General features: G+C 44.5%; 1 protein-coding gene across 2 annotated transcripts in view; it reads right to left on the reverse strand.

The window, feature by feature from the left end:
- Positions 1 to 3,221: 3,221 nt before the first annotated feature.
- The window catches only part of IKZF3 (IKAROS family zinc finger 3), a 34,328-nt gene continuing 12,223 nt past the window's right edge, over positions 3,222 to 25,326 (reverse strand). For both annotated transcript variants that reach the window (XM_041426453.1, XM_041426454.1), the window contains 5 exons: positions 17,035 to 17,295; positions 16,196 to 16,363; positions 15,112 to 15,228; positions 8,313 to 8,429; positions 3,222 to 3,919 (listed from right to left, as the gene is read on the reverse strand). In XM_041426453.1, the coding sequence (XP_041282387.1) occupies positions 3,222 to 3,919; positions 8,313 to 8,429; positions 15,112 to 15,228; positions 16,196 to 16,363; positions 17,035 to 17,295 (1,361 nt within the window). The remainder of the gene's footprint in view (positions 3,920 to 8,312; positions 8,430 to 15,111; positions 15,229 to 16,195; positions 16,364 to 17,034; positions 17,296 to 25,326) is intronic.

Consider the following 25,326-nt stretch of genomic DNA (forward strand, 5'->3'; position numbering starts at 1 on the left):
AAGTTTTATGGGATTATTTTTTTTTTTTTTTGGTGCGTTAAGGAAGCGTGTTTCAACACGACACGACAGGAGAAACGAGTTCCTCTGTGCTCTATCACGATTACAGCTATCAGCAGATAAGGATCTCTCTGTCACAACACCAACTGAAGGTTTCTGTAAGCCTTTATAGGGGTTTGGCTCCAGGCAGGAGAAGGCGAAGGGGTTTTGGATCGAACCAATTCTTATTAAGACAAACCAGGGTGGGAAGAGCCGTGGGACTCGCTGTCCGCAGCCCCGAGCCCCCTCTGTCTCACCCAACCCTCGGAGTGTCCCGGCAGCAGCAGGGGGAGAGACCCCTCAGTGTTTGGTGGCACCCGGGCTGGAAGGAAGTGAAGGGAAAATTTTTTTCGTTTCTGTTTCTCAAGCGTGTCCAGCTCTTGTGTCAGGAGGTGTCGGGGGGGATGAAAGAAGCGCGAACAACGTCAGCCTGGTGAGGCAGGTGCTAAAAGGGCCGGGGGGTTGGTGTGAGCCTCCACCCTCCGCAGCCGGGATGTTTCCATCTGCCTGACACAGCCCTGGGAACCACGAACCCACCCCGCAGCCCAGGAGTGGGGCTGAGCTGCCCCCACCCCAAGCTCTCAGGTTAAACCGTTCCTCAATTCACCAAAACCATATCCACCACCATTTTCCAGCAGTCAGAGGAGAAGATGATGTTATTTTACACCTCTGACTGTATCAGTCACTCTACTGAGTAACAGGTTCTGCTGAGCACAGCCTCCACCACGGCTCAGCGCCCCTTGGGGACACAGATTCCATCACACCTGGGGGGTCTACATCTCCCAGCATGTAAAATGAGCCCTAGCACTCATTCTCACTCCTCAGCCAGCTCTGCTGGTCATTCCCAGATCTGTTTTCATGGCTGACAGAGTGGACATTTATATACTGACATTTTTAAAACTTAAAAAATCCTTTAAGCACCAGAGGTTCCTTTATTGGTGTTAAAGTTCCTTGCCTGAGCCTCCCCTGCCCACTCTTGGGGTGTAATTCATCAGTAAATGAAGAACCAAGCAAGATGGACACACCAAGGCACTGGAGAATGCTCCAAACCTGTTCCAGACCAAAATAACCAAGGCAGGAGCAGAATAAATCAAGCTCTGAACCAGCACCAATGTTTTTCCCATCCGTTTTCCAGGACAAGTTGGTTTCCAGAGCTCTTCCAAGCTCAGAGAGTTGTCCTGGACCAACACAGCCCCTCAGCATCCAGACATGGCCCAGTGGGATTCCCATCTCCCAAGCCAGGGCAGCACTGTGGGACAGGGCTGAATGATGGGACAATTCAAGTGTATTCTTAAATGAATCCATTACCCAATGCACTTATGGAGAATAAGATTTTTGGATGGCTCCAGGAGGTCTCTGTGGATTCCTTTAAGAACCTGCCTTTGCCTGCCCTCAAGTCAGGACATCGTCATTATTTAAATATTTTATTCATTTATTGACAATTCTTTGGTCTTAAAAATGAAGCCATTGAAAAGCAAGCTTGTCACAAAATTAGAAATTGATAAAGACAACAACAATGTCCTAAAAATGTCGGACTTAGAAATGTCAGGGCAGCAGTGGAACCTTCTCTTTGTTCTCTGGGAATTCTCTCACTCCCTTTCCCTCTCTTTTCTGGACCCAAAAGCTTGACCCTTGGGGCTGATCCTTGGTGGAACTGCAGCCTCCCTCACAGGAGGAGCATTGGTCACATTGTGACACAGGTGTTCATCTGGGGAGAACCAACATGCGCCTTTCTCATGATGGAGCTCTGGGAAACATCCTAAACCTGCTTTGCAGCTCCCCACAGAAGAGCAGAAGAGTTCTCCTCAACCCCAGGGACAGCAGGATCCTGGATTAGCACTTCCAGAGCACTCTGGATACTGAGACACACTGCAGGCTGATTTATCCCTCTCCAAATCCACCTTTAGTGGAAAACATGAATGTAAGTTTCTTATTTTGTGCCTTAAAATTCAGAGGGGAAATAATTGAGCCGAAAGAACTCAGAGGGAGGGATGGATTTCAGTATTTCTTGACCCTCAGTTCTACAGCCTTCCCTCAGGGAAGTGATTGGATCACCAGGGATAACACAAAAGCAACACAGCTCTCAAACCACACAAGGGATGCAGAAAGTCCATCAGAACACTCCTAACTACAGGATACAAAAATATTTTGCAAAGATTAAACCTTCACTCAGCAAAGCCGTTACCAATCCCCTCTCCAGCACAGGGACACCAACGCAGCTGTGGGGCCACGGGGAGAGCCAAAGAGCTGTTGTAAAAACCAACTTCAAAGGGGTGGCAGCTGCTCAGGGTGTGGAGCAGCACCTCCCGAGGGCTGTCCTGGTGTGAGTGTGGCTCTCACAGCCCTGCCTGGGGTCTCACCTGTCCACAGCCAGCCAGGGCCACCCTGTGGGGACACAGATGGCACGGCCACACGTCTGCTGTGGGACAGAGGCACAACACACAGCACAGCTTCATCTCGGCAGCCATCAGAAAGGAGGAGTTTCCAGCAATGAAAATGAGGATTTCCTCCAGGCCACATGGATGAGCCATCCAGTGACATCACTGGGTATCCCAAAAATATGTACTGTTAAAAAATCCCAACCCCAAATAGGTCTCATTTCTTATTTTCCTCTTAATGAGTAACTTTAAAGAAAATCAACCGTGGGGTAAGAAAAATGAAAGTGTGCCACACTCTTGTTAGGGCTTAGGGGAAAAGCTTTAAAGAGGAATTTATAATCCCTCCTTTTTCCTGCCCTCTTTTCCTTGTTTTGGTGATGAGCCACTGGGATTATAACTACGAAAAGTTCCTCCAACACACCTCTGACTATTCACCTGAATGAGCAGGGGAATTGGCATGAAAACCTTTTGTGCTGACTTAAAGCAAACTCTATAAAAACAAACACAAGTTAAAAATTGAAAACATCATAAATGGCTCTGAAGTTTCGCAAAAATAATGTTCATATCAAAACCAGTCTCTGCTTCTGGTGTTTCCCACAGTCCCACTCACCACAGCAGCCAGGCAGAGATGCTACAGAACACTGAATTATCGGGAAAGACAAATTTAAAAAGGTGTCACCTTGTGACACGCTTAAAACTGGCCTAGAAAAATACTCAAGAAATTTCATTACACTAATTAAAACCCCAACCAACCAAGCCTCCCCTCCGACTGAAAACACATCCTTTGACCTTGGAGAACCGGTCCTTTCACTTGAGCACCACTCTGTGCTCTCCCCGAGCTATGTGCGAGGAGAACTCGTAGCGGTCGTGGCTGCGGTAGCCGCAGACGTTGCACTCGAAGGGGTCGCGGAAGCCGTGGCAGCCCATGTGGATGGTGAACATCACGTAATCCAGGAAGAGCACGCGGCAGTGGTCGCACCGGTACACCCCGATGGCCTCCCCTTCCTTGTTGATGACCTTGAAGGCGTCGCGTGGGCAGATGGCGGGAGGCTTGATGATCTCGTAAGGCCTCGGGAAATCCTTCAGGGCCTGGAGGCCGTTGCGGGTCGGAGCCGCGATCACCTGGCTCTGGTGGAAGGTGGGGTTGGGCCTCTCCTCGTGGTTGCTGTCAGTGTCTGTGGAGTCGTGGCCGCTGTTGTTGGGGGAAAGGCCCCTGTCGGATGACAGGCTCTTGTCCCTGAGGTGGCTCTTCTCGGCCTCCGGCGCGGTGCCGTTGGGGACGTCGGCGCGGGGCAGCGGCAGCGGGTACAGGCTGCTGATGACCGGCACCATCTCGGCCGTGGGCGCCGGCGGGGTCTGCACGAGCGGGCGCAGGGCCTCGGCCCCGAGGTAGGTGATGGCGTTGTTGATGGCCTGGTCCATCATGCGCCCGTGCATCATCTCGCTCTCCTTTTCGTACAGGAAGCTGGAGTTGTAATTGATGTCGAAGGTGGGTCGTTTCTCACCTGCAAGAGATGAGAGGTGATGATTACCTGAGTGGTAATTACGGTGTGCGGTTTTACCTGGATGGATCCAGCTGTGCAGTTTTACCTGGATGGATCCATCTGCACAGCTTTACCTGGGTGGATCCATCTGCACAGCTTTACCTGGATGGATCCATCTGCACAGCTTCACCTGGATGGATCCAGTTGTGCAGTTTTACCTGGAGGGATCCAGCTGTGCAGTTTTACCTGGATGGATCCATCTGCACAGCTTTACCTGGATGGATCCATCTGCACAGCTTTACCTGGGATGGATCCATCTGCACAGTTTTACCTGGATGGATCCATCTGCACAGCTTTACCTGGATGGATCCAGCTGTGCAGTTTTACCTGGATGGATCCATCTGCACAGCTTCACCTGGATGCATCCAGCTGGGCAGTTTTACCTGGATGTTACCTGGATGGATCCATCTGCACAGCTTTACCTGGGTGGATCCATCTGCACAGCTTTACCTGGATGGATCCATCTGCACAGCTTTACCTGGGATGGATCCATCTGCACAGTTTTACCTGGATGGATCCATCTGCACAGCTTTACCTGGATGGATCCAGCTGTGCAATTTTACCTGGAGGGATCCATCTGCACAGCTTCACCTGGATGGATCCAGCTGTGCAATTTTAACTGGATGGATCCATCTGCACAGCTTCACCTGGATGGATCCATCTGCACAGCTTTACCTGGATGGATCCATCTGCACAGCTTTACCTGGAGGGATCCAGCTGTGCAGTTTTACCTGGAGGGATCCAGCTGTGCAGCTTTACCTGGGTGGATCCATCTACACAGCTTTACCTGGATGGATCCAGCTGTGCAGCTTCTGAGTGGGTAAAGAGCTGTTTAAACCCTGTGATGACTTTTCTAAAGGGTAGGAATCTCTGGGAATGGGGCATGATATGTTCTCTGCTGAAAGAGACTGTTCTTAGACACAAGTAACTTTTGGGTGGGGTATTTGTTTTTTTTTCATATTTTTTAAAATCTCAGGAGTAGAAGCAAACCAGTCTAATAGAGGAGGTGGTGAGGGTACTTTCTGAGAGATTCATCTTTGACAAGTCCTTGGACACTGAAGGCAGTTTTCTCCACTGTGCTTTGACAACTACAGCTTCTTCTGAACCATACCTGGCTTCTTGGATCTCTACACAGGTATTCAGGTAATCTAATACTGGCAGATATAAATATAACCCCCCCACAGTTAGGGTCCCTTGATACAGGGTTTGTGGAAAAAAAAAAAAAAAAGTTTTTCTCTGGGTGGCTTGGAAAGCTCTGGACTGGACAGAAGTGGAGGAAAGTGCACCTGAAATTCTGCTCACACCTCTCTGGACAGCACAAGGCAACTCCTGTTCTCTGTGCCAGCTGCAAAGAGGAAATAAACTGCACCCCAAAAGCACTAAAGACATTTTGGAGGTGAATGTCTAGAAATAAGTAACTGAATTTTGTGGTTGCTAAAAGCATAAACTTGTTCATAGCTTAAAAAATTAAAAAAAACAAAAAACAAACCAGCTGAAAGGTTTCACATGCTGGTGACTCGCAAACTCTAGCTCCACAATTCTCTTAGTTACGGTAACTCACTGGTGCAGATGTTTATCAGTCACCTGTCAACACCGTGACTCAATGTGTATGAAACTCACGGGGTTTCACTGCAGAGGCAGAAAACCAGGAGCTCACGTTTCTCTTCTAAAAGACTCCAAAAGGTGTTAACGAACCACAAGAGTGTAACTGCTTCCAGCCCGCAGCACCGCTCGTCCAGCCTCGCATGGAAGGAAATAAAATGCTGCAGTACTTTTGGGTGACTCACAAAACCAGCTCCAGGCAAGTGAAAGATGTGAATAAATTGGAATTTGAGTAGAAAAAAAAAAAATAACAACAAAAGCAAAAGTAGGCAAGACTCCCTAAAAATTTTGGTGTTAAGAGTCACTGTTGTAAAGTAAGATAAAGAAACTTGATGTATGATCATAGGATTGTGGAATATCCTGAGCTGGAAGGGATCCACCAGGACCATTGAGTCCAACTCCTGAGTGATCACTGAGGGTCTCACAGTGCTCTGTGATTCCACTGTCCTGGTGGATTTTAAGGTCCCTCAGGAAAAGGGTCTGAAGAGGGTCCTGGTGCAGAGGTGAAGAGTCAAATGCAGGGTTTGGTGGTCCCTGCCCTTGTGTGGGACTTGCACTGGTGCACACGAGGCAGCTACTGGGGATGGAAATGTGAAAAATAAAGTGGGTGAGACTCCTGGTGCTTGTCTGAATCTCTGCAGAGCCCTCCAATTATAATAAAGGGTTTTTTCTTCCAATCAATAGACTTCATTCAGAGAAACGAGCCAAACAAAGATGCCTTGTTAGTGTATATCCCTCTCCCTGCTTCCTGGCTAAATGAGACATCAGCACTCATTCCCAGATTTCCCAAAGAATCCCTGCACTGGCCTGGCAGATCCGAGCTCTGACAGGGGCGGGTCAGAAAGGCACAGGAGTCAGACCAAGGTCGGACAGCCTGCTCCTGGAAACATCCTTCCCAGGGATACAGAGGACTGAGGGGGGAATGTTTGCACATGTAATTTAACAAGAAAAATCACATAAGTCCTAGAAAACCAGCAAGTTTCAAAAATTGATTATTTTGTGCCTTTGAGTGATCTGTGATGGGGTCTCTGGCTTCTCCACGCAATCACCTGTGTGTGCAGTGCCTGTTCATGCCATCCAGCACGAGCACAAATCCCAGAGGATCTGGGCCACACAGAAACTCTTTGGCTCACAGAGGAAACCCCAAACCCACTCGTTCTTCACGTTAGGTTCATGCTGAGGGGGTGCATCCTGCTGCAGACTTGTTTAATAAAATACATAAAGGTCAAACTGGTGGTGATTGCACAATGAGAGAGCTGAAAAAATGCTAAAATAGAGGAAGCTAAAGGATTACAAACCCATTTGCATTAATATTGCTTTTTGAACCACAGTAAGACATGTAAGGGCCAAGCCCCACAGGCCCAGTTTCAATCCTGAGCACCAAAGAGACTCAGTTGGAGTGTGCTGGTCTGGCTATGCAGTGGGGTGACCTTTAGAAAGCCACACTGATGTAAAATAAATAAATAAACGAGACCAGTTTTCATAGATGAAAGCCCAGTGCTACCTACCAAACCCACTAAGAGCTCCATTAGCTTCAAAAACTGAGTTGGTTTCTTGTGTGATGCATCCATCTGCTCACCTTTACCTGGGATGGATCCAGCTGCACGCTTTACCTGGGTGGATCCAGCTGTGCAGCTTTACCTGGATGGATCCATCTGCTTACCTTTACCTGGATGGATCCAGCTGTGCAGTTTTACCTGGGTGGACCCATCTGCACAGCTTTACCTGGGTGGATCCAGCTGTGCAGCTTTACCTCGGTGGATCCAGCTGTGCAGCTTTACCTGGATGGATCCAGCTGTGCAGTTTTACCTGGATAGATCCAGCTGCTCACCCTTACCTTGCTCTGGAGCTGGTGCACCCTGTGCTGGGGGTTTGGCTGCAGCAGCCCTGCCTGCCCTCCCAGCCCCAAGCTCTCCCACATGGGCCCCACTCGGAGGGTGAACTTTATATTGGGCCGTAAAAAAAAAAAAAAACCAAAACACTTTTTACCTTATGTAACCCTACAAAGAGCACAAATAAGGCTTCATCAGCACCTATATTATATAACTGCTGACTAAGGGTTTTCCTTAGGACAGGGCTGTATTTTATTTTCTTTAAAGGCAGGTTGATGAAATAAGACTGGCCAAGAGGGTCAGGTGTTTGCTGAAACCCAGAACCTGCCCAACTAGTATTTGAGATCCCCAACATGCAAAACTCTGATCATGTTCAATTAAATGCAAAGAAAGTACTATGGAAACATCTGCTTGCTTAAATTACCACAAGAAAGGATTTGATATTTTTTAATCATAGACAAATTTAATAGGATGACTAAGAGAAATCCAATACTTTTCTGCCTTTAGGCCTTATTCCACACATGAATCCTGCAGGAATCTTCAGCTCCTGCTGAGAAAACATTAACCTTCCTATTCTTTGCCTGTTCTAGATCCTAGCAGAGAACATTTCAAATACATAGGTACAGAAATGGCACGTGGAAGCTCATAAAACATATTTCTAAATCACCTACATAAAGACACAAGGCACAACAGTAGCTTCCGCCCAGTTTAAGCAGCCAACAGAATAAATCCTTTTTATTTTAATCAACCCCTTACAAGAAATTGCTAAAACCCCATCACAAAAATCAGTGTTACTTAATTTTTTTTGTATTAGATGCTAAGCTTGAGCAGGATATTTAAAAGAAGCAGAGGCATTGTACTGTTTGTTACCGACCCACACGTATTTAACTGTTGCAGATGAAAAGGGGTTTTGTTCTTACCAATAAATTTCTGAGGCATTGAGCTTTTTCTCTTTGCCACGTTGCTCGCTAGCCTGTCCAGCACAAGGGCTCTTTCAGTCCCCATCTCTGCCTTGATGTGCCTTGCCTCCACGCTGGCTAGGTTGGAAAATGTGAAAAGGAAGGAAAAAAAAAAAAAAAAAAAAAAAAAAAAAAAAAAAAAAAAAAAAAAAAACGGAGGAGAAAAAAAAAAAAAAAAAAAAACACAACACGTAGGTGAAAAGGAAAAAAAGAAAGATAAAAATAAAGGAAGAGCTGACTGGTTTAATCTCCAGTCAGCCACATAACTGGAGGAAACAGTTTGGAGATCTAATGCAGAGCTGGTTTTGCTTTTTCTGTCATTCCTGCTCTCTGGGCACCCGTTGTGGTCAGTGGCAGCACAGCCCTGAGCTCACTCAGGGGGGAGCACAAACCAGAACTGTCGTCAGCAAGAGGAAGTAAATGAACTGGCTGGAAGCTTGGTTAAATTGCAGATGGAGAGAGAAGCTCCGCTGGCCTTTCTTTTTTATTCTGAGTAAGGCTGGGTGACACCTGCACACTCAGTGTTTCGAGCTGCAGGAGGAGACACTCAGTGTTCTTGCTTAACTTTTCAGATATCAGTCAGAGATGTCTTAACGAACCACTAAGAAACTTGTATGATATCTATCAGTGTTCCAGTAAAAAAAAAAGCAATAAAGCCTTTCAAAATTCAAAATTTCTAACTCTTTTTTCCCCAGGTGTTACTGTCACTTTATATTTTTTTCCTAAATGCTACAGCTAAAACTAACTATGACTGTTTCTTCTGTGTTTTAAAGCTTGTTACAACCTCCCAAATTTCTAATTTTTGGAAAAGTACCTGTGCCCTGTGATGACTCCCTTGGGATTGGGCCTGTTAAGGCTCTTCCCATTTTCCAGAGCTCTGCTAAGCAGTGCCCAGCACTGCACAGAAGCTGTGCTTGCTCTCAGCTCCTGGAGGCTGCAGAGGCCTTGAGCTGGAGAGCTGCCACCTCATATCGCTACTACCACACTAATACTGATCATAACTGCTGTGGCTTCCCCCCCAAACCCTGCTCAAACCTCAACAGCACCCATCTGGACTGGTAGTTTTATGTCAAAAGTTATAATGAAGAGTAAACTCATTGCTGAAATAGTGGCAGGCATCACTGTGCTGAGGACTGGACACATGTTAGTGGACTGCCTGAGCCTGCAGGAGATGGGATCTACAAGGTGAGGACAATGAGGAGTGATTTACTTTCCCAAGGTGGTATAAAAGGTTGTTTTCACTGTGAAAGAGTCCTGGTTGCTGTGTTAATGTACATACACCAACAAATCTAAATGTAAAATCATGGAAATATGGAGTGATTTTAGTTGGAAAGGACTTTGAAGACCATCCAGTGCCCCCCTGGCATGGTCATGGGCACCTTCCATTATCCCAGGTTTCTCCAAGCCTTGTCCAACCTGGACATTTCCAGGGATGACACAGTCACAGCCTCTCTGGACAACCTGTGCCAGGGTCTCACCATCCTCCCAGGGAAGAATTTCTTCCTACCATCCCATCCAACCCTACCCTCTGGCAGTCTAAAACCATTGTCCCTTCTCCTGTCACTCCCTGCCTGCATAAAAAATCCTTCTGCCTCCTTTTCATAACCCCCTTAAGGCACTGGTAGGCCAAAATGAGGTCTCCCTGAATACATGAAGCCTAACTTAAATAAGAGACAAGCAGTGCTAGAGGAAAGAGATAGGAACACTTTGATATTTCATTCCTGCTAAACACATATTCATTGAGTATTGACTTCAATTTCTGTTTGCCCAGCAGAGCAAGTGCTGAAAGTGCAGCTTCATCCTTCCCAGCCCTGTGCAGCCTTTCCCTGAGCGTTTCAGTCCGTCCTCTGTACCTGTTTGTCAGTGCTGCTCCTGATAACACCAGTTTCAGTCAGCACAAACCATGACTCACCAAACCTCAGCCAGAACTATTTGTTCGTGTTTGTTCAGCAGTTTGAAAACGTGAAGTGTTTTCAGAGGTACTTGGTGCCACAAACACTGGCTACAAATATGAGTCAGGGAGGATGGGATAACAGGGCCTGGCTTGGTCACAGTCCTGGAACCTTGGGATGTACGTGACAGCCAGCCCTGTGCAGGGCATGGAGTGCCTTGAAGGTAATAACACACTGCTCTTCTAGTCTCAGTTTTATTCCAAATTACTCCAGTGTGTTTGGAGGTTCCCATGAATGTATTCATCCCTGCTCTCAGCATGAAATACCCAGACACGATGTAAGAGCTGCACGAAGTGAGACAAAACACCAGGTTAAGGTGACACTCTGAGGGGAAGGGAGGGAGGTAGAAAGTAATCACCTGTTTGGGCTTGGGCCAAAAGCTCTAGTTTGGTGTTGAAAATTATAGGGTTTTTAATTTCAGGACTTCAGTTTAATTCTCATGCTCCAAAGCCTGGAATATGCAGCTTTATATTAACTTTAGATGACTGTAGTGCAAGGTTTGAACTACCCCCAACCCCAAAGTCTCATAATCTTGGCTGGATCATTGCACAAGTCATTAACAACAGTAATCTAAATTTTGAAAACCCCAACAAATGGTGTACTCAAAAATGTACCTTTTTCTTTGTAAAGAAAAAAGAAAGAAAACACAATTCACCCATACCATAAAAGCAGCTCCCTGATCCCTGCCAGTTCTTTGGTTTTATGATTTTGTTGTTCTAGTTCCCCTTTTCCTCAGTCTTTACCTCCAGGAGTTGCACTCTGAGGAGCCATGGGTTGCTCTAGTAAAGCTTTAATTCCACATTTTCACAGTGTTTTTCCTTATCCTGGCAGGACTCAGCCCAGAGCTGCTCTCAGCCCTCCCAGCCCCAGGAGCACACCTGAAGCTGCACGTAGCACATCAGGGGTGACTTGTCAACATTATTTATGTGCCACCAAGGGAACTTTAATTGTTGAATTAATGTCAGGAGGGCAGATGAGGGCTTCCTGCAGGAATAACAGAGCCTTTCCTTGGAGGAGATCTGCAGAGACAGTAACTATTGACCTACATAACATGATCTGGGATTCCTGTAGAATCCGTCTTGCAGTTTCATGCTTCTCTGCCCTTTTATTTTAATGCTGAGGGTCTTTGCCTTCACATTAAGATTTTTGACTCCTTGCTACCGGCTATTTTTTCCTAAAGAAAAAATAATTTCTATTTATGGGCCACAAAAGGTCTTTGATGACATTTCCACAACCTGGCCTTAGGGAAACAATGTCTGCTCCCAGTAAGATGAAGGTGGTTATACAGGTTCTCATCCACAAAAGTGGCTCTGTACCCAGAAACTAACTGAAAATTATCTCATCCAACTTTTTCTTCTGGATCACATATTAAACAATCCAAGAATAATATTTAGTATTTAGAAAAAAGTTTTTTAATCACTCCAAATTCTCTAAAGACTTCTCAAATATAGAGAAGTAATCATACTGTGTGTCCTTCTTAAATTGTCCTCCCTCTGGATGATTCCACTGCGTATGGTGATTTAAATAACTAATTATCTCACTGTAACATGGATCTAAAAATAAAATTCAGGCTGGACTAACAGAAATGGTCAAATGCTTTGCTCAAAATTACACTGAGAAAAAAAAACAAATACAGAAAATCCAGGCTTCCAAAGCACTGACTAGCAGCCTGGGATCTTAGGTTATCCTGCAAGCTCAGGGCTCTGCTGGCTCAACTGCAGGGTCAGAAAGCCAAAAAAAAAAGTCTCTGAGGATGCTGAAAGGAACTCTGCAGCTCAAATAAATCCCCTTGGTCAGATCTGATCACTGGCTCTGGAATTACTTGGGAAGTTGAGCTCCTAAGCATGGAATTTTATATGGTGTAAAGATGGGGTTGATCCCAGCACTTTTACAGCTGGGAGCCCCTCTCCTGCTCAGCCAGCACCAGGGCTGAGGATGGGCTTCCCTGACCCCCCTGAGAGGTCTCCATGCTGCTCCCAGTGCTGCTGCCTGTCCCAGTGCACATTTCAGGTGTGATCCTGCCTGGGTAAAGCACTTCCAGAGTGTTCTTTCCTGCCACTGTGAATTATCCATTAGGAAGGACTCCTTAGGTTGTCCTGTGGGTGCTGGGTGTGGAGCCACCTCTCCAAAAGGTGTTGTCCCCTGGCCACCATGGGTTCACTGAGTGGTTTGGCTTGGGAGGGACCTTAAGGATCACCTTGTACCACCCCCCTGCCATGGACAGGGACACTTTCCTCTAGCCCAAGTTGTTCCAAGATTTGTCCAACGTGGCCTTGAACACTTCCAGGGATGGGACATCCATCTCTGGGCCACCATGTCACCCCTTGCAGCTGGAGAGAGCGGCAGCTGTCCCAGCCCCACCAGCGCTCACCCTGCACTGAGCTGTTCCCATAGTGTGGTTTCTGCCACACCAACCAATGTGAGTAGAATTTTTAGAATGTGCAGATAATGTTAGCAAAGCCCTCAAGTACAAAGCTGAAATTAGAGGCATTGCTTCCTGTAGCATCTCTGTGTGGTCACTCAAGAATGGAGAGTGGAACGGAGTTGGGTGATTGTGCAATGAGAACAATGTCAGAGAGATGGTTATCAGGGACAATGCCCCAACTATATTGTTACATGAAACTTCTCTTTTAGAAATATTTTCACATTTAGAACATGCAAGCATGGCACTGAAAAACAAATAGAATGGTTACTACTGTCCTGATGCTTTTAAATATTTTAAACAGTTATGAATGATGGCATGTAGAGCACTTTTGTGTCTAAAGATGGCTCCATGTGAGAATTATAGAATTATGGAGTGGTTTGAGTTCGAAGGGACCTTAAAGGTCATCCAGTTCCACCCTCCTGCTGTGGATAGATACACCTTCCACAAGACCTGGTTGAGAAGCTTGAGGGGAATTCAGAAAAACACCAAAATTCAAAGTGATGCAGAGAAGTAGGGAAAGGATCAGTAATGGAAAGAGGATGTTTACTAAACAGAAATGCAAAGTGCTACACTTCGGGGGGAAAAAAAGGAACTTAGTAAATGACCTCCTGAGAGTCTTTCCAGCTTTCCCTCTCCCTGGTTCTGCCACCCAACATCCTGTTGATACCAGGGAATTAGATGGAAATGCCCCAGGAGTTCTCATTTTCCATAAAATTTCCTAACAACACTGCAGTAAGGGTGTGAAGGTCTCCAAGGGGAGCAGACACCTCTTGGCCTCTGGGAATTTGCATTCCCTGTGACCAGTTAAGGCTCCCTGCAGTGCTGCAGCAAGGACTGCACCACAGGCTTGGGGTAAGGGGGGAATGTTGCTATTCTGAAATGCATCTAAACCATGGGAATAGTTTCAAAGCAGAAACCTGCAGCAGGTCTCATGTTTTCCATTTTCACAGGTGGACATGTTTGGTGATGGCCATGATGTAACACAAACCACTTTACAATGTGTAAGGGTTCTCACCAAACCCAGAACTTGCTGATGAGCTGATTATCAGTAACTTTTATGAATGCTCTAAGAAATATGTCACTTGCTGACAAGAAGAGAGCCCCCTCAAAACTGTAAAACTCTTAAAAAGCTCTATGAAACACTTTGGTAAATCATGGTTCTCTGGGAAGCTTTCTGTGTGTGTCACAAAGCCAGAAACACCAAGCTACACTCTCTGCACAGTGTAGGGATTCCTGTACCCAAGGGTTTCATCACATACCAGTGGCTCTTCACACTGATTTTCAGGCCTGGCTTGTGATTATTCCTACAGAATCTTGTCCTTACTGTTGTGGATAGAGTTATTAGGAGGAAGTTTCTCCCTGTGAGAGTGATGAGGCCCTGGCATAATTTGCTCATCCCTGGAAGTGTCCAAGGCCAGGCTGGACAAGGCTTGGAGCAAGCTGGGAGAGTGGATGGTGTCCCTGTCTATGGCAGGGATGGGGGGCACTGGGTGATCTTCAAGGTCCTTTCAACCCAAACCCTCTGAGATTCCATGTGTTCATTATTTGGTGTTTTTTCAAGGCTGCATAGCAAAAAATGGGAGCCTGAATTCTGAAACTGTGGCCTCATCTCTTCTTAGATCAGTCACAGAGTTCTTTGGGAGGTCACAGCCACTCCTTGACTGTGGGAAGAGCAATTTTTTCCTGACTTGCTGGTGTGTTGTGAGATCCAAATCACAGTATTCATTTTAGGATTTCAACAGTTCAGGTGAAGCAGGGACAAAGATTATGGTGATTACTTTTCACTGAAGTATTTTGGAACTGCAGCACTGAGACTGCAAAATGGAAAATAAGAAAAGAACATGTTTTGATACATTTCATCTTTTCCAAAGGCAGCTCTATATTCAAAGCAGCCCTTTACCTCTCACTCCCTCCTAAGCTGATCTGTCAGTGATTTTTGGGATACCACTCCCTTTTCATGCCCTGGATCCAAGCCACTAAAACTGCTTCAAATTCTAACAGTTCTTATTCTAAAGAAAAGGAACCATCAAACACACGGTGGTCAACAACTCATCCTGTAAAATGAGCCATATAACAGCATTAATGTAGGAATAATTTAATTCACTGAGCATCACCTCCAGAAATGCTGGGTACAATGCATTTTAGATGTTTTACACAAAGTAACAGTTAAAGAAAAAAGTGATTAAAGCAAAAGCACTCCCTAACTACCAGCCTGAGGGCTCCGATGAACCAGCCCCTTCAGAACATTATAGCCCCTCAGGTTACTGAAAAGGAGTGTAGGAAAAGCTGTTGTCAGGCTGTGGGTTAACAGCTCACCAGATGCCCTTTCATAAGCCCTGTAAAGCACTGAAACCCCAAAACCACTGCAATGTGATAAACTCACCAGCCTCACACATGCCAGCGTTCTGCAGGTAAGTCCGGCAGCGCTCCTTGTGCTCCTCCAACGAGCTCCTCTGCTTGTAGCTCCTTCCACAAAACTCACATTTATATGGCTTCTCCACTAGAAAAAGAAACAATAAAATAATTAAAATAACCACAAGAGATCACTAAAACACTGTCTTGCTTGAAGTGTGGTGGTTATAGCATTGTGCTGGTGGGGGACAGCATCACACTGTTGGTCTTGATTAAATCAGAATTTCATTCATCCTCGGCAGATAAGCTCATTTTAAACTTTGATTCTTTGTGAGGTTGAACTTTTTCTGTACAGTGCAGTGCAGAGATAACACCTATAATTTAGAATCAATGTTTTCTTTCTGAGCCCATGTAGAACACAGGATAAAGACAAATTCAAGGGCAAGCACAGCCTGGCTCCTGCAGAACTGGGGTAGCTAAGATTGAGTTATACCTGACTTGAAATCCAAGTCACCTCAGCTCTGTGCCTCCATTTCCCCATCTGTAAAATGGACAGAACACCCTACCAGGCTTAAGAAGAAATATCTGTTGAGCATTTTAAGAGATTCAGATGAAAGGCACTACACCACAGTGAGGTGGCAATAGTCATCTGCCTGCAACTGTGCTCCTGGGATTTTCCTCACGGCTTAGAATGGGATGGGAGGAAGTCCCAGCAAAGCATGTCTCACACTCTCCTCAGGTTCAGAGCTTGCTGGCACAGCCAGCTGCACTCGTATGAAAATGAGCTGACAAGGTGGTGATGGGTCAAAGGTTGGACTTGATGATCTTGGAGGTCTTTTCCAACCAAAACGATTCTGTGATTCTGTGATTCTGTGAAAATACCACGGGGTTATTTGTGCAAGCAGGTTTGTGGGCCGTGACATGGCTCCCGTGACCCCTCTCTCTGCACCAAGAGCAGAGCCAGTCCTGAGCTGGCTCCAGGAGCACCAGTGAGAGGTCACTGCTCTGTGTTGAACCTTTCACAGGCCGAGCAAACCTTGCTGACTGTCTTTTCCACACCGAGTGTCCCAGTGACACACATCCAAAACACATGGAGTGCCTGTGAAGTCACTTACCAGAATGTGTCCTTAAGTGACCCGTAAGCGCATCCCTCCTTTGGCAGGCATAACTGCACAGGTGACACTTAAAAGGTTTTTCCCCTGTGTGTAGTTTAATGTGGCGGAGGAGGTTTCCCTTCTGAGTAAAGGAAGCTCCGCACTGATTACACTGGAATGGCCGTTCACCTTAAAATGACATACAGAAAAGGACATTTAATGGTTACGTGGGTATCATGCTGTCCTCTGCCTTTTTGGAAGAGGAAAGAATGAGATATTGGATCGATTTCTTTCTATAGAAACACACAGAGTGCGGCTTCAGTGGGAGGGAGGTGCAGCTCTGGTGTCAGAGCTGCTTGTAGCATATGTAGGACTATGGAAAACACTGCACAGTTCTTCCATGGAAAGAAGCGCTCTGGAGGAGGCTGATTCCAACAACCCAGCAATTTTTAGAAGGAAAAAAAGTCTTATCTTACTGCAGGCTGAAAGTTAAGATGCTCATTGGTTTGTTGCCAAAGTATGGCACAGAGAGGAATTTATATACAGACTGAAAATGGCAGCACAAAACCAAATTAACTTTTGCTTTGTGCCAGAAATACTGCATTACATAGTGCCTTTCATCCAAAATTCTTAAAACGCCTCACCAACTTGCTTTTAATAATATTCAGTCCTGATAAGAAGAAAGGTGGGTAAAGTGAGGCACAGAACAGCGAGTAACTTGATAAAGATCACATGTGGTGTCAAGGACGGAACAAGAAAACCCTGATTTTGATATCTTTTTTAAAAATAACTAGTCTAGATTAAAAATTATCTTATTTTCAGTACTCCAGCTCTTACAAGAACAACAGAGGGATATTTACCAGTGTGGCTACGCTTATGAACCATCAAGACATTGAGGCTAATGCAGGCTAATCCACAGATATCACAATTCATCTTTCCACTAGCTGGCCTGACGTTGTCATATGAACCCGAGTGTCTTTCCAGTTTAATGCTCTCATATTCGTTATATTCTCTGGGATATGTGTAAGGCAGTTCGGATTCTTCCAGGTTTTCCATTGGCTCGGAATTTAAAGCACTCTCCTCTCTTTCACTGTATTCACCTTTCACTTTAATCACATCATCTGCAGGTAAAACAAAGCACAGGAGTGAAAAAAGGCTAATCTTATCCACAGTGAAGTACCTTAGGAAAAAAACGCACTAAAAATTATATAAAACAACAGTATCAGCCTTCCTAAAAGTTTTATTGAAATGTGCAGATGAAGAAATGAAGTTGAGATGTGGAACTTCACTGGTCATGGACACTTAGTAATACTCACAGTGAGATAACCCTTGAAAACAATTAACCTGCCTGGTAATTATCTTTGATGGAGAATTTCCTTCTACAGATTATGAATGTATGGTACAGTACAAGCATCTCCTGAAATTACTAGCCAGGATTCAAAAGAAAACACTTTTTCACACCACTATCAAGTATTATTTTTATAGAAATCAGCGTTTCAGGTTGCTTCTGTGAATTGGTAATCCAGAAAGGCACAAATTTAATAAGTAATTATATCTCATAACTTATACCTTCTTGTGGAACCTCTGGTGCTTAGAACAAGCCTAGGAAATATGTCTGATCAGTGTAGGACTCCCAGCTCTCCCATGGGATAGATTCTCACTAGTTAAGCCTAACAAATAATCCTAATTTTCACTTGCAAATCACAGTTTTTATCCATAGCTCTCAGACATGTGAGGAGCAGCTGATAATCTCCATTTATTATGTGAGTAAGACCAGCAGAGGCAAGGTAAGGGTTTCCTGATAAACAAAAGTATCCCAGAAATGCCAAAAGCTTTGCCTGAAGTAATTTTGTGAGGATGTGGAAAGAACCTGACACCTCCTGAAGACAAACATCCATGGATTTCAAACTGGTTCCTGGACCTGTAGCCAGTCCAGAGGAATCCAAAGGCATTGCCTAAATGAATGCAGCTCCATGACAAAGGTGGATGTAACAGGCAGCTAATGATTTACTAAAGAGTAAAAATGCAAGCAAATTGGTCACACTGTATAAACAGCTGATGATTCCCAGCTTAGGGTGCTGAATTTCCTTTCCACAATTAACTCAAACACTACGAGCACTTCCATTAAAATCTTTAATAACTGCCAGGACAGCTTTTTTTCCTGCTTAAAGCTGGCTGAGAAAGTTGGGGCTGTTCAGCCTGGAGAAGAGAAGGTTGTGTGGAGACCTCACAGCACCTTCCAGTGTCTGAAGGGGTCACAAGGGAGCCAGAGAAGGACAATTCATCACGAGCTGGAGTGACAGGACAGGAGGGAATGGCTTTAAGGTGAAAGAGGGAAAATTGAGGCTGTGTATATGGAAGAAATTCCTCCCTGTGAAGGTGGTGAGGCCCTGGCACAGGTTGCCCAGAGAAGCTGTGGCTGCCCCATCCCTGGAAGTATCCAAGGCCAGGTTGAATGGGGCTTGGACCAACCTGGGAGAGTGGAAGGTGTCCCTGCACCAGGGTAGGTGGCACTGGATGAGCTTTTAGGTCCTTCCAACCCAACCATTCCATGGTTCTCTGACAGGAGACAGACTAAGGTTGAAACTCAAGTTGTGCCTCAAGCTAGCGAGTGAAGACGAGCAGCACGAGGTGCACCACACGGCTTCCTGTTTGAGCCTTGTTCTCTGGCCACCTGCTCCTCCCTCCAGCCGAGCATTAGACACTTCAATCTGGCACTGAATCACTTGTCCTTTCTCCAAAGTACAGAACATGAACTGCTGAATATGTATTAGCTCTGGTTCTGAGTAATAAACCACATCAAATGCTGAGAACAAACAATGGGTGGCAGCGAAAATGAGGTGGCGACATAAAAGCAACGTTGAAAAACAAAGATCTGGCAACCCAGAATTTCATAAAATCAGCATTTTCAGGTACATTTTAGGGAGAAAATCACTCCTCTGTCCTAATTGATTGTATTAAGCCCTGCCAATCTGTCTGACTTTGGGCTGAGCTGGGGGAAATAGGTGGGTGTTTTCTTTCTCCTGCACAAGACTCCCCATAGTGCAGAAAAGTCTGAGATCCCTCTCATGCTCTCCTTGGATGAGAATATTGATGGAAGAAAGGGGTTTTCTCTCATACTGTGTGTTTTTATCCCCGATCCTGGAAAATATTTGGATTTTGCTGTTGGGACTTGCCGCCCCAGTCCTGGATGAGCTCAGATGGGTTCAGGTGTTTTCCCAGAGGGCCACAGAAAGCTCCAGATTCACCCAAAAATGGGCTGTTTTTCTTTGTGGATCCTTCAGTACCAGCTCTGCTTCACATCCCACAGATTCCTGCTTTCACAGAAACAGGGCTTCCTCTGCAGGTGCTTTCTGCTGCCAACTCCATGTCCAAGGGTGTGAGGGTGATCTTGTTATCAAGACTCCTTCAAAATTAGTTTGTACAACCATTTCCATTTTCTGAGGAAAAATGATTGCCAGTTGCTGAAAGCAGATTTCAACACCCATCCCTTTCCCAGGAGGGAAAAAAAGAAAAAAAAAAAGGAAAAAAAGAAAAATTTTTGTTGGTTGGTTGGGTTTTTTTCCCTCTCAAAAGGAGGCCGTTCCAAAATAATTTGCTACATCCTGCCCAACATGGTAAAAGGAAGTACCCAGTGCAGCTGCACCTTGTTGGTGCTTTCAGAAACAATTTCAATTCCCACTTTCTACTTAACGTCTCACCTTTTGTCTGCATCACACAATGTTGTTCAGCAGTGGAGGCCAAGCTGTGACCTCCAACAGAGGCTTCTGGGCTGTTTGCTTCTCTTTCTCACCACAGTGCTTGGCTCACTGCTCCAGAGCTGTGCCAGGGTCTGTGTGGCACAGTGTGGGCACTGGTTTGAGCCCCCCACGGCACATCCTTGGGGACTGGTGTAAACTGGGCAAATCATCTTATGATTCCACCATGGAAAAGAATCACCTCTGCAGTTTCCACACTGCATGTAAGGCTTGAGTTTCCTTGTAGTAACAGAGGAGGATGCACCTGAGTTTTGATCAAGGCTTTTCCATCACTGCCTCTGCAAAAATCAGGGGTTGTTTCAGCTGTCCATGGCATCCAAAGTTCAAGCGTTTTCCTGTAGGCATTTGAAGGATTTCCACAGGAAAATTCACCTTCTGATGATTTGGACCAGGAGAAGACACAAGGGAAGAGATTTTTTAAACCCAAATATAAATTAGGAGGGTTGGGATTTTTTCACCTGTGATGGTTTAGAGGCTCCTTCAGCTCCTGACAGCCAGACAGGAGACAGCTTTAGTGCAAAGCAATCTGAGGAAGAGATGGCTTGGCAGAGGCTGTACTAAAATTAACCAAGTGATTGCAGAGTCTAGAGCCACAAGTTACTTTTTCAGCTCAGAATTTTCTCTGTACTGGCATGCACAGGGAATACCATGTGATCAGGAGATTGGCAGCTGTGTGGAAGCTTTGTATCTGTCACTTAAAAATCATATCAACATATTTTATTAGATCAGGGAGTTTCCAGGCTGGTCTGCCTTAATCAAGAGGAAGGAAGCTGTGACTTCATGTAGAACAGGGAAATTTAACTGAGGAAAAACACAATTATCCCTAAAAACACTAGCAAAGTTCCCACAGTGGAAAAAAGAAGTGCTATCATCTCTTCTATTAGGCAAGGAAAGAGGTTGTAAAAAAAAAAAAAAAAAAAAAAAAACAACATTCATAGAGTCCAAGCCAGGGAACTATTTTTCTTGAGGCAGTTCATGGAGTTAATATATACTGAGGAAAAAAAAAGCTGCAGCTTTTACAGAACAAAGTGCTGGTGTGATGCGTTAAGGCTGATGCACATGGTTTCATTTCCTGGGGAGATGATTACAAGATGAAAGACATACTCCAGAGTAATATTTTTGTTTCACCTGAAACACTGTAAAAACAATGGGTTCTGGAAAAAATCCAAAATAAAGCTGCGGTGGCAACTTCAGACTGAGTCACCACCCAAACAGTGCTTGTGTGTGCTCTATAAAATGATAGAATCACAAAGGGTTTGTGTTGGAAGGACATTAAAGCTCATCCAGTCCCACCTCCTGCCCTGGGCAGGGACACCTTCCACTCTCCCAGGTTGGTCCAAGCCCCATCCAGCCTGGCCTTGGACACTCCCAGGGATGGGGCAGCCACAGCTTCTCTGTGCCAAGGCCTCCTCACCACCTTCACAGGGAGGGGTTTCTCCCATATATCCAACACAAAATTTCTCTTTTTCACCTTAAAGTCATTCCCCTTGCCCTGTCACTCCTGTTCCTGTAGCAGAGCCCCTCTCTGCTTTCTTTTAGGTCCCTTCAGATAATGGATGGCTGCTCTGACATCTCCATACAATCCTTCTTCTCCAGGCTGAAAATGCAGAAATAAAAAGTCAAGAGAGACAAATACTTAGGGCAAGTTGGAGGGTTTCTGAATTCTGTTTTCTCTGGAAGTTTCAGAAGGAAAGCTCCCCAAATCCTCCATTTAATCTGAGATTCTGGCATCAAATACAGAGGAGAAAACCTAAGTTTTGTCCTGTTGTTAAGCAAAGTTTACCGGGAGCGATGGGAAAAGCACAAGGAATAAAACCCAGAAACCATTAAAGACAACGGCAGGAAAGGGTGATGTAGCTCAAGTGTTTTACAAGGAGTGGGGTCATAATCGTGAAATCCTCAGCACATGCAAAAAGTCAACTGGGTAACAAAGAAACTTAATCATCTTAATGTGGCATTTTAATGATGCTGCTGATTTGCTGTGCCAATTCAGAGATAATGAGCCCCTAATGCTACAGATGTTCAGCCAGACTAAAGGAAAAAAAAAAAAAAAAAAAAAGGAAAAAGGAAAGCTTTTCTTGTATGCCATTTCCTAACTATCCAATTAAACAAATTGTGAAAGCATATAAATAGTTTACCAGGTTTTGACAGCTGTTAATGGGATTCAGATGCCGAGGAACAAGAAGGGAGTCGATACAGGGCATATTGGAGGGTTCTTGTGACTACCTGGGTTTGACAGGTATTAACTGATGATTCATCACTGTTATCCCCACAAAACCCTACAGACACATGCCAGAGATGCTCCCCTTCCAGAATGAGAGATTCCTGTACCTAACCCAGCCTGAGAGAGAGGGTGGTGAAGCTGAAAAAGTCAGTGGAGTTTCCAAATTCAAGGCAGAATTCTGCGTGTTTGTGAGAAACACCTCAGCAGTGGAATCAGCACACTGGGGCAAAGATAAGCCATGAATAAAAAATTTCCATTATCCTTAGTGAATAAAGAGAGTAGTACATCCCATAAAAATTATAAACCGGGGAAAATAAATAAAATAAACAATGCTATGCCTAAGTTTTTTTTCCTCAAACAACACAAAGAAAACAATTACATGTATACACTGAGAATTTGGAGATTGTAACTAATGGGGAATTATAAAATGTGAAGTGACACAATAACAACATAAGATTTTTATTTTTAAGTGAGGCAACACTATCAGAGTTAAGACAACCCACTGCAGATATCCATCTAGGGAAGGGAAAGGATTTCCAGCCTTTTTGGCCCACCCTGGTTTGTTTTCCCTCTGACTCCTGCTTTTCCCAACAGCTTTTATGAGGTCATTGTTTGCCAACAAAGAAAGAGCAATCACCTCAGAGTAGAATTAACTTGCAGCCAGACAGCAGAGACAACCACCCCAACCAGGACATGGTGACAAGAAATGCCCTTGCAGGGTGCAGACACTGGGCCTGTCCCATTCCTCGGGTCCCTTTTTGTGTCTCTACAGGCCAAAGCAGAGACTTCTGCACTAAAAGTCCCAAATATTGCATTTATTTTTCTCCATGTTTTGCTTCTACCCCACTGCAGATATCCATCTAGGGAAAGGAAAGGATTTCCAGCCTTTTTGGCCCACCCTGGTTTGTTTTCCCTCTGACTCCTGCTTTTCCCAACAGCTTTTATGAGGTCATTGTTTGCCAACAAAGAAAGAGCAATCACCTCAGAGTAGAATTAACTTGCAGCCAGACAGCAGAGACAACCACCCCAACCAGGACATGGTGACAAGAAATGCCCTTGCAGGGTGCAGACACTGGGCCTGTCCCATTCCTCGGGTCCCTTTTTGTGTCTCTACAGGCCAAAGCAGAGACTTCTGCACTAAAAGTCCCAAATATTGCATTTATTACTTGGGCATATTGGCTTTGGGTTTATTTTATCTTTGTGCCTTTTAGTATTTTCTTAGTACTGTTGTTCAATAGTCAATACAAAACATTAGTCCTTATTTTGTTTAGATACTTTATAAGGCAGACATGAGGGGTAATTCCTAAATGACCCAGTGCAGAATGCACCTGGTGGAAATTTCACTTCTAAATATAGGAGAGAAAGTTTCATCATTCCCCTTTGTGGAGTGCAGGCTCAATGGTAATGAGTCTCCTTGGTTTTATTGTGACTTGAAACAAAAATAGAAACAAATCACATTGAAATGCAGCACTGAGAATTGGGAAGAAAATAAAAAAAAATCAGCCAGGCATCATTTTCCAAGTGCTCAGATGTGTATTTTCTACTTCATTAATACCAGTGCCTCTCTATCATTAAAGCATAGTGTAATTTATCTAGTTGTACAATTAATTGCAAAGTAACAGCAACCAAACAACACACGTCGTTTCCAAGCTCATGTGAGTCAAGAAACTTGAATTATGTAACTGCTTCTGCAAACATCTTACTTAAAACAATGATTTTTCTTATAAAGATTAATATTCCTGTGGAAGTCTATGATTTCACACACAGTATTTCCCCTCTATTATAATTTTCTGCCAAATCATACTCCAGTGTTTTTCTAGGATTTTCATTCAAAAGGTTTCCAAATTATGTTGAAGTTATACTAACAGAAATAGGGATAAAGAGAAATATTCCCCAAAACTGGGTGTTCCCAAAGCTGGAGTAAAACAGGACAAACTGCAGAGCAACGCTGTGCAGTGCTGAGTTTAGAGAAGGAAATGGAATTTAACTTCATTTAACTGCATTTAAATGCTCTTAACTGAAACTACAAACAGAATTTGGGGAAGCAGAATGCCCTTCCCTGGGACAAACTGGGCTAGGGGCTGGAAAACTACAGCTAGTGTATGCTGAAACTACCATGGGATTGTATTTTGGTTGTTTAATTTTAAAAAGTGGCAATAATTTGCCATTTTTACTCAACTTTCTACACTCCCAGTGCTGGAGGGGAGCACAGGGGGAATGCCATCCCACATCCTCAGAGCCCAGGTTTCCCAACACCTGTCCCAGATTAAATTCATTTCATTTTTGACACCTGTTAACGTTATCATTTCAGATTTGAATATCTTTAAAGTCTCCCTCTTACAAAAAAACCCAGAAAAAGATGAAACTGCACAAGCTCTTCCCTTCCTTTGCCGTTAAGATACCATCACTCAGAGAAACCATTTCTAAAATGACAATTCCTGAAGTCCAGCAAGGCAGATACAATCACAACCGTTAAATCAGACTTCAATGAGACAGTTAATCAGAGAACATCTGGACCCAACAGTCAGACTGAGAAAGGCCACATGTTAAATTCAGATAATCCTGGCATTACTTATATCAAGGGACCAATCACTAATGTGACCACTCAGGCACGGTCTGCTCTGGTCAACTGTGCTTCAAATGAACTTCAAACCTGAGAAATTCAAAGTATCATTTCATTTAATCTTTGTAAATTCATCTCCCAGGAGCCTTCCTGACAATGCAATATATTCTGGTAAGAAAAATTAAATATGGAGAGAAAATAAGATAAAATAATATGAAGAACATGGAAATCTGTGATAAATACCTGAGGAATTTTAACACATATAGGCTGAAGGCAGGAGCTTGGTTCAGATGTTCTTGAACACCTTGAACTGATTTGATTGAACTATAAAAAAATTCCAGTAGCAAATAATCTTGACTTGAATTTTAGATTACACCTGTGTTGTCTCCTATTTGAGGTTCTTTAATCAAATATTTGTAGTTTGCTTTTAGCACAGCCTTGTAGAGAAACGAGCGCGTCCGTTTTGTGTTCCCTTAGTAACATTGATCTTACAGCTCTTTCCCAGGTGTCTGCACAACAAATCCAGCATCTCTGGAAGAGCAGGATTGCTCTGGGAGCACCTGCAGCTCCTGGAGGTGGAGCTGCTGCACCAGGAGAGGCAGCACGG

Source organism: Onychostruthus taczanowskii, unplaced genomic scaffold (genome assembly GCF_017590055.1).
Source record: "Onychostruthus taczanowskii isolate IOZ18803 unplaced genomic scaffold, ASM1759005v1 scaffold91, whole genome shotgun sequence".
NCBI classification, from domain to species: Eukaryota; Metazoa; Chordata; class Aves; order Passeriformes; family Passeridae; genus Onychostruthus; species Onychostruthus taczanowskii.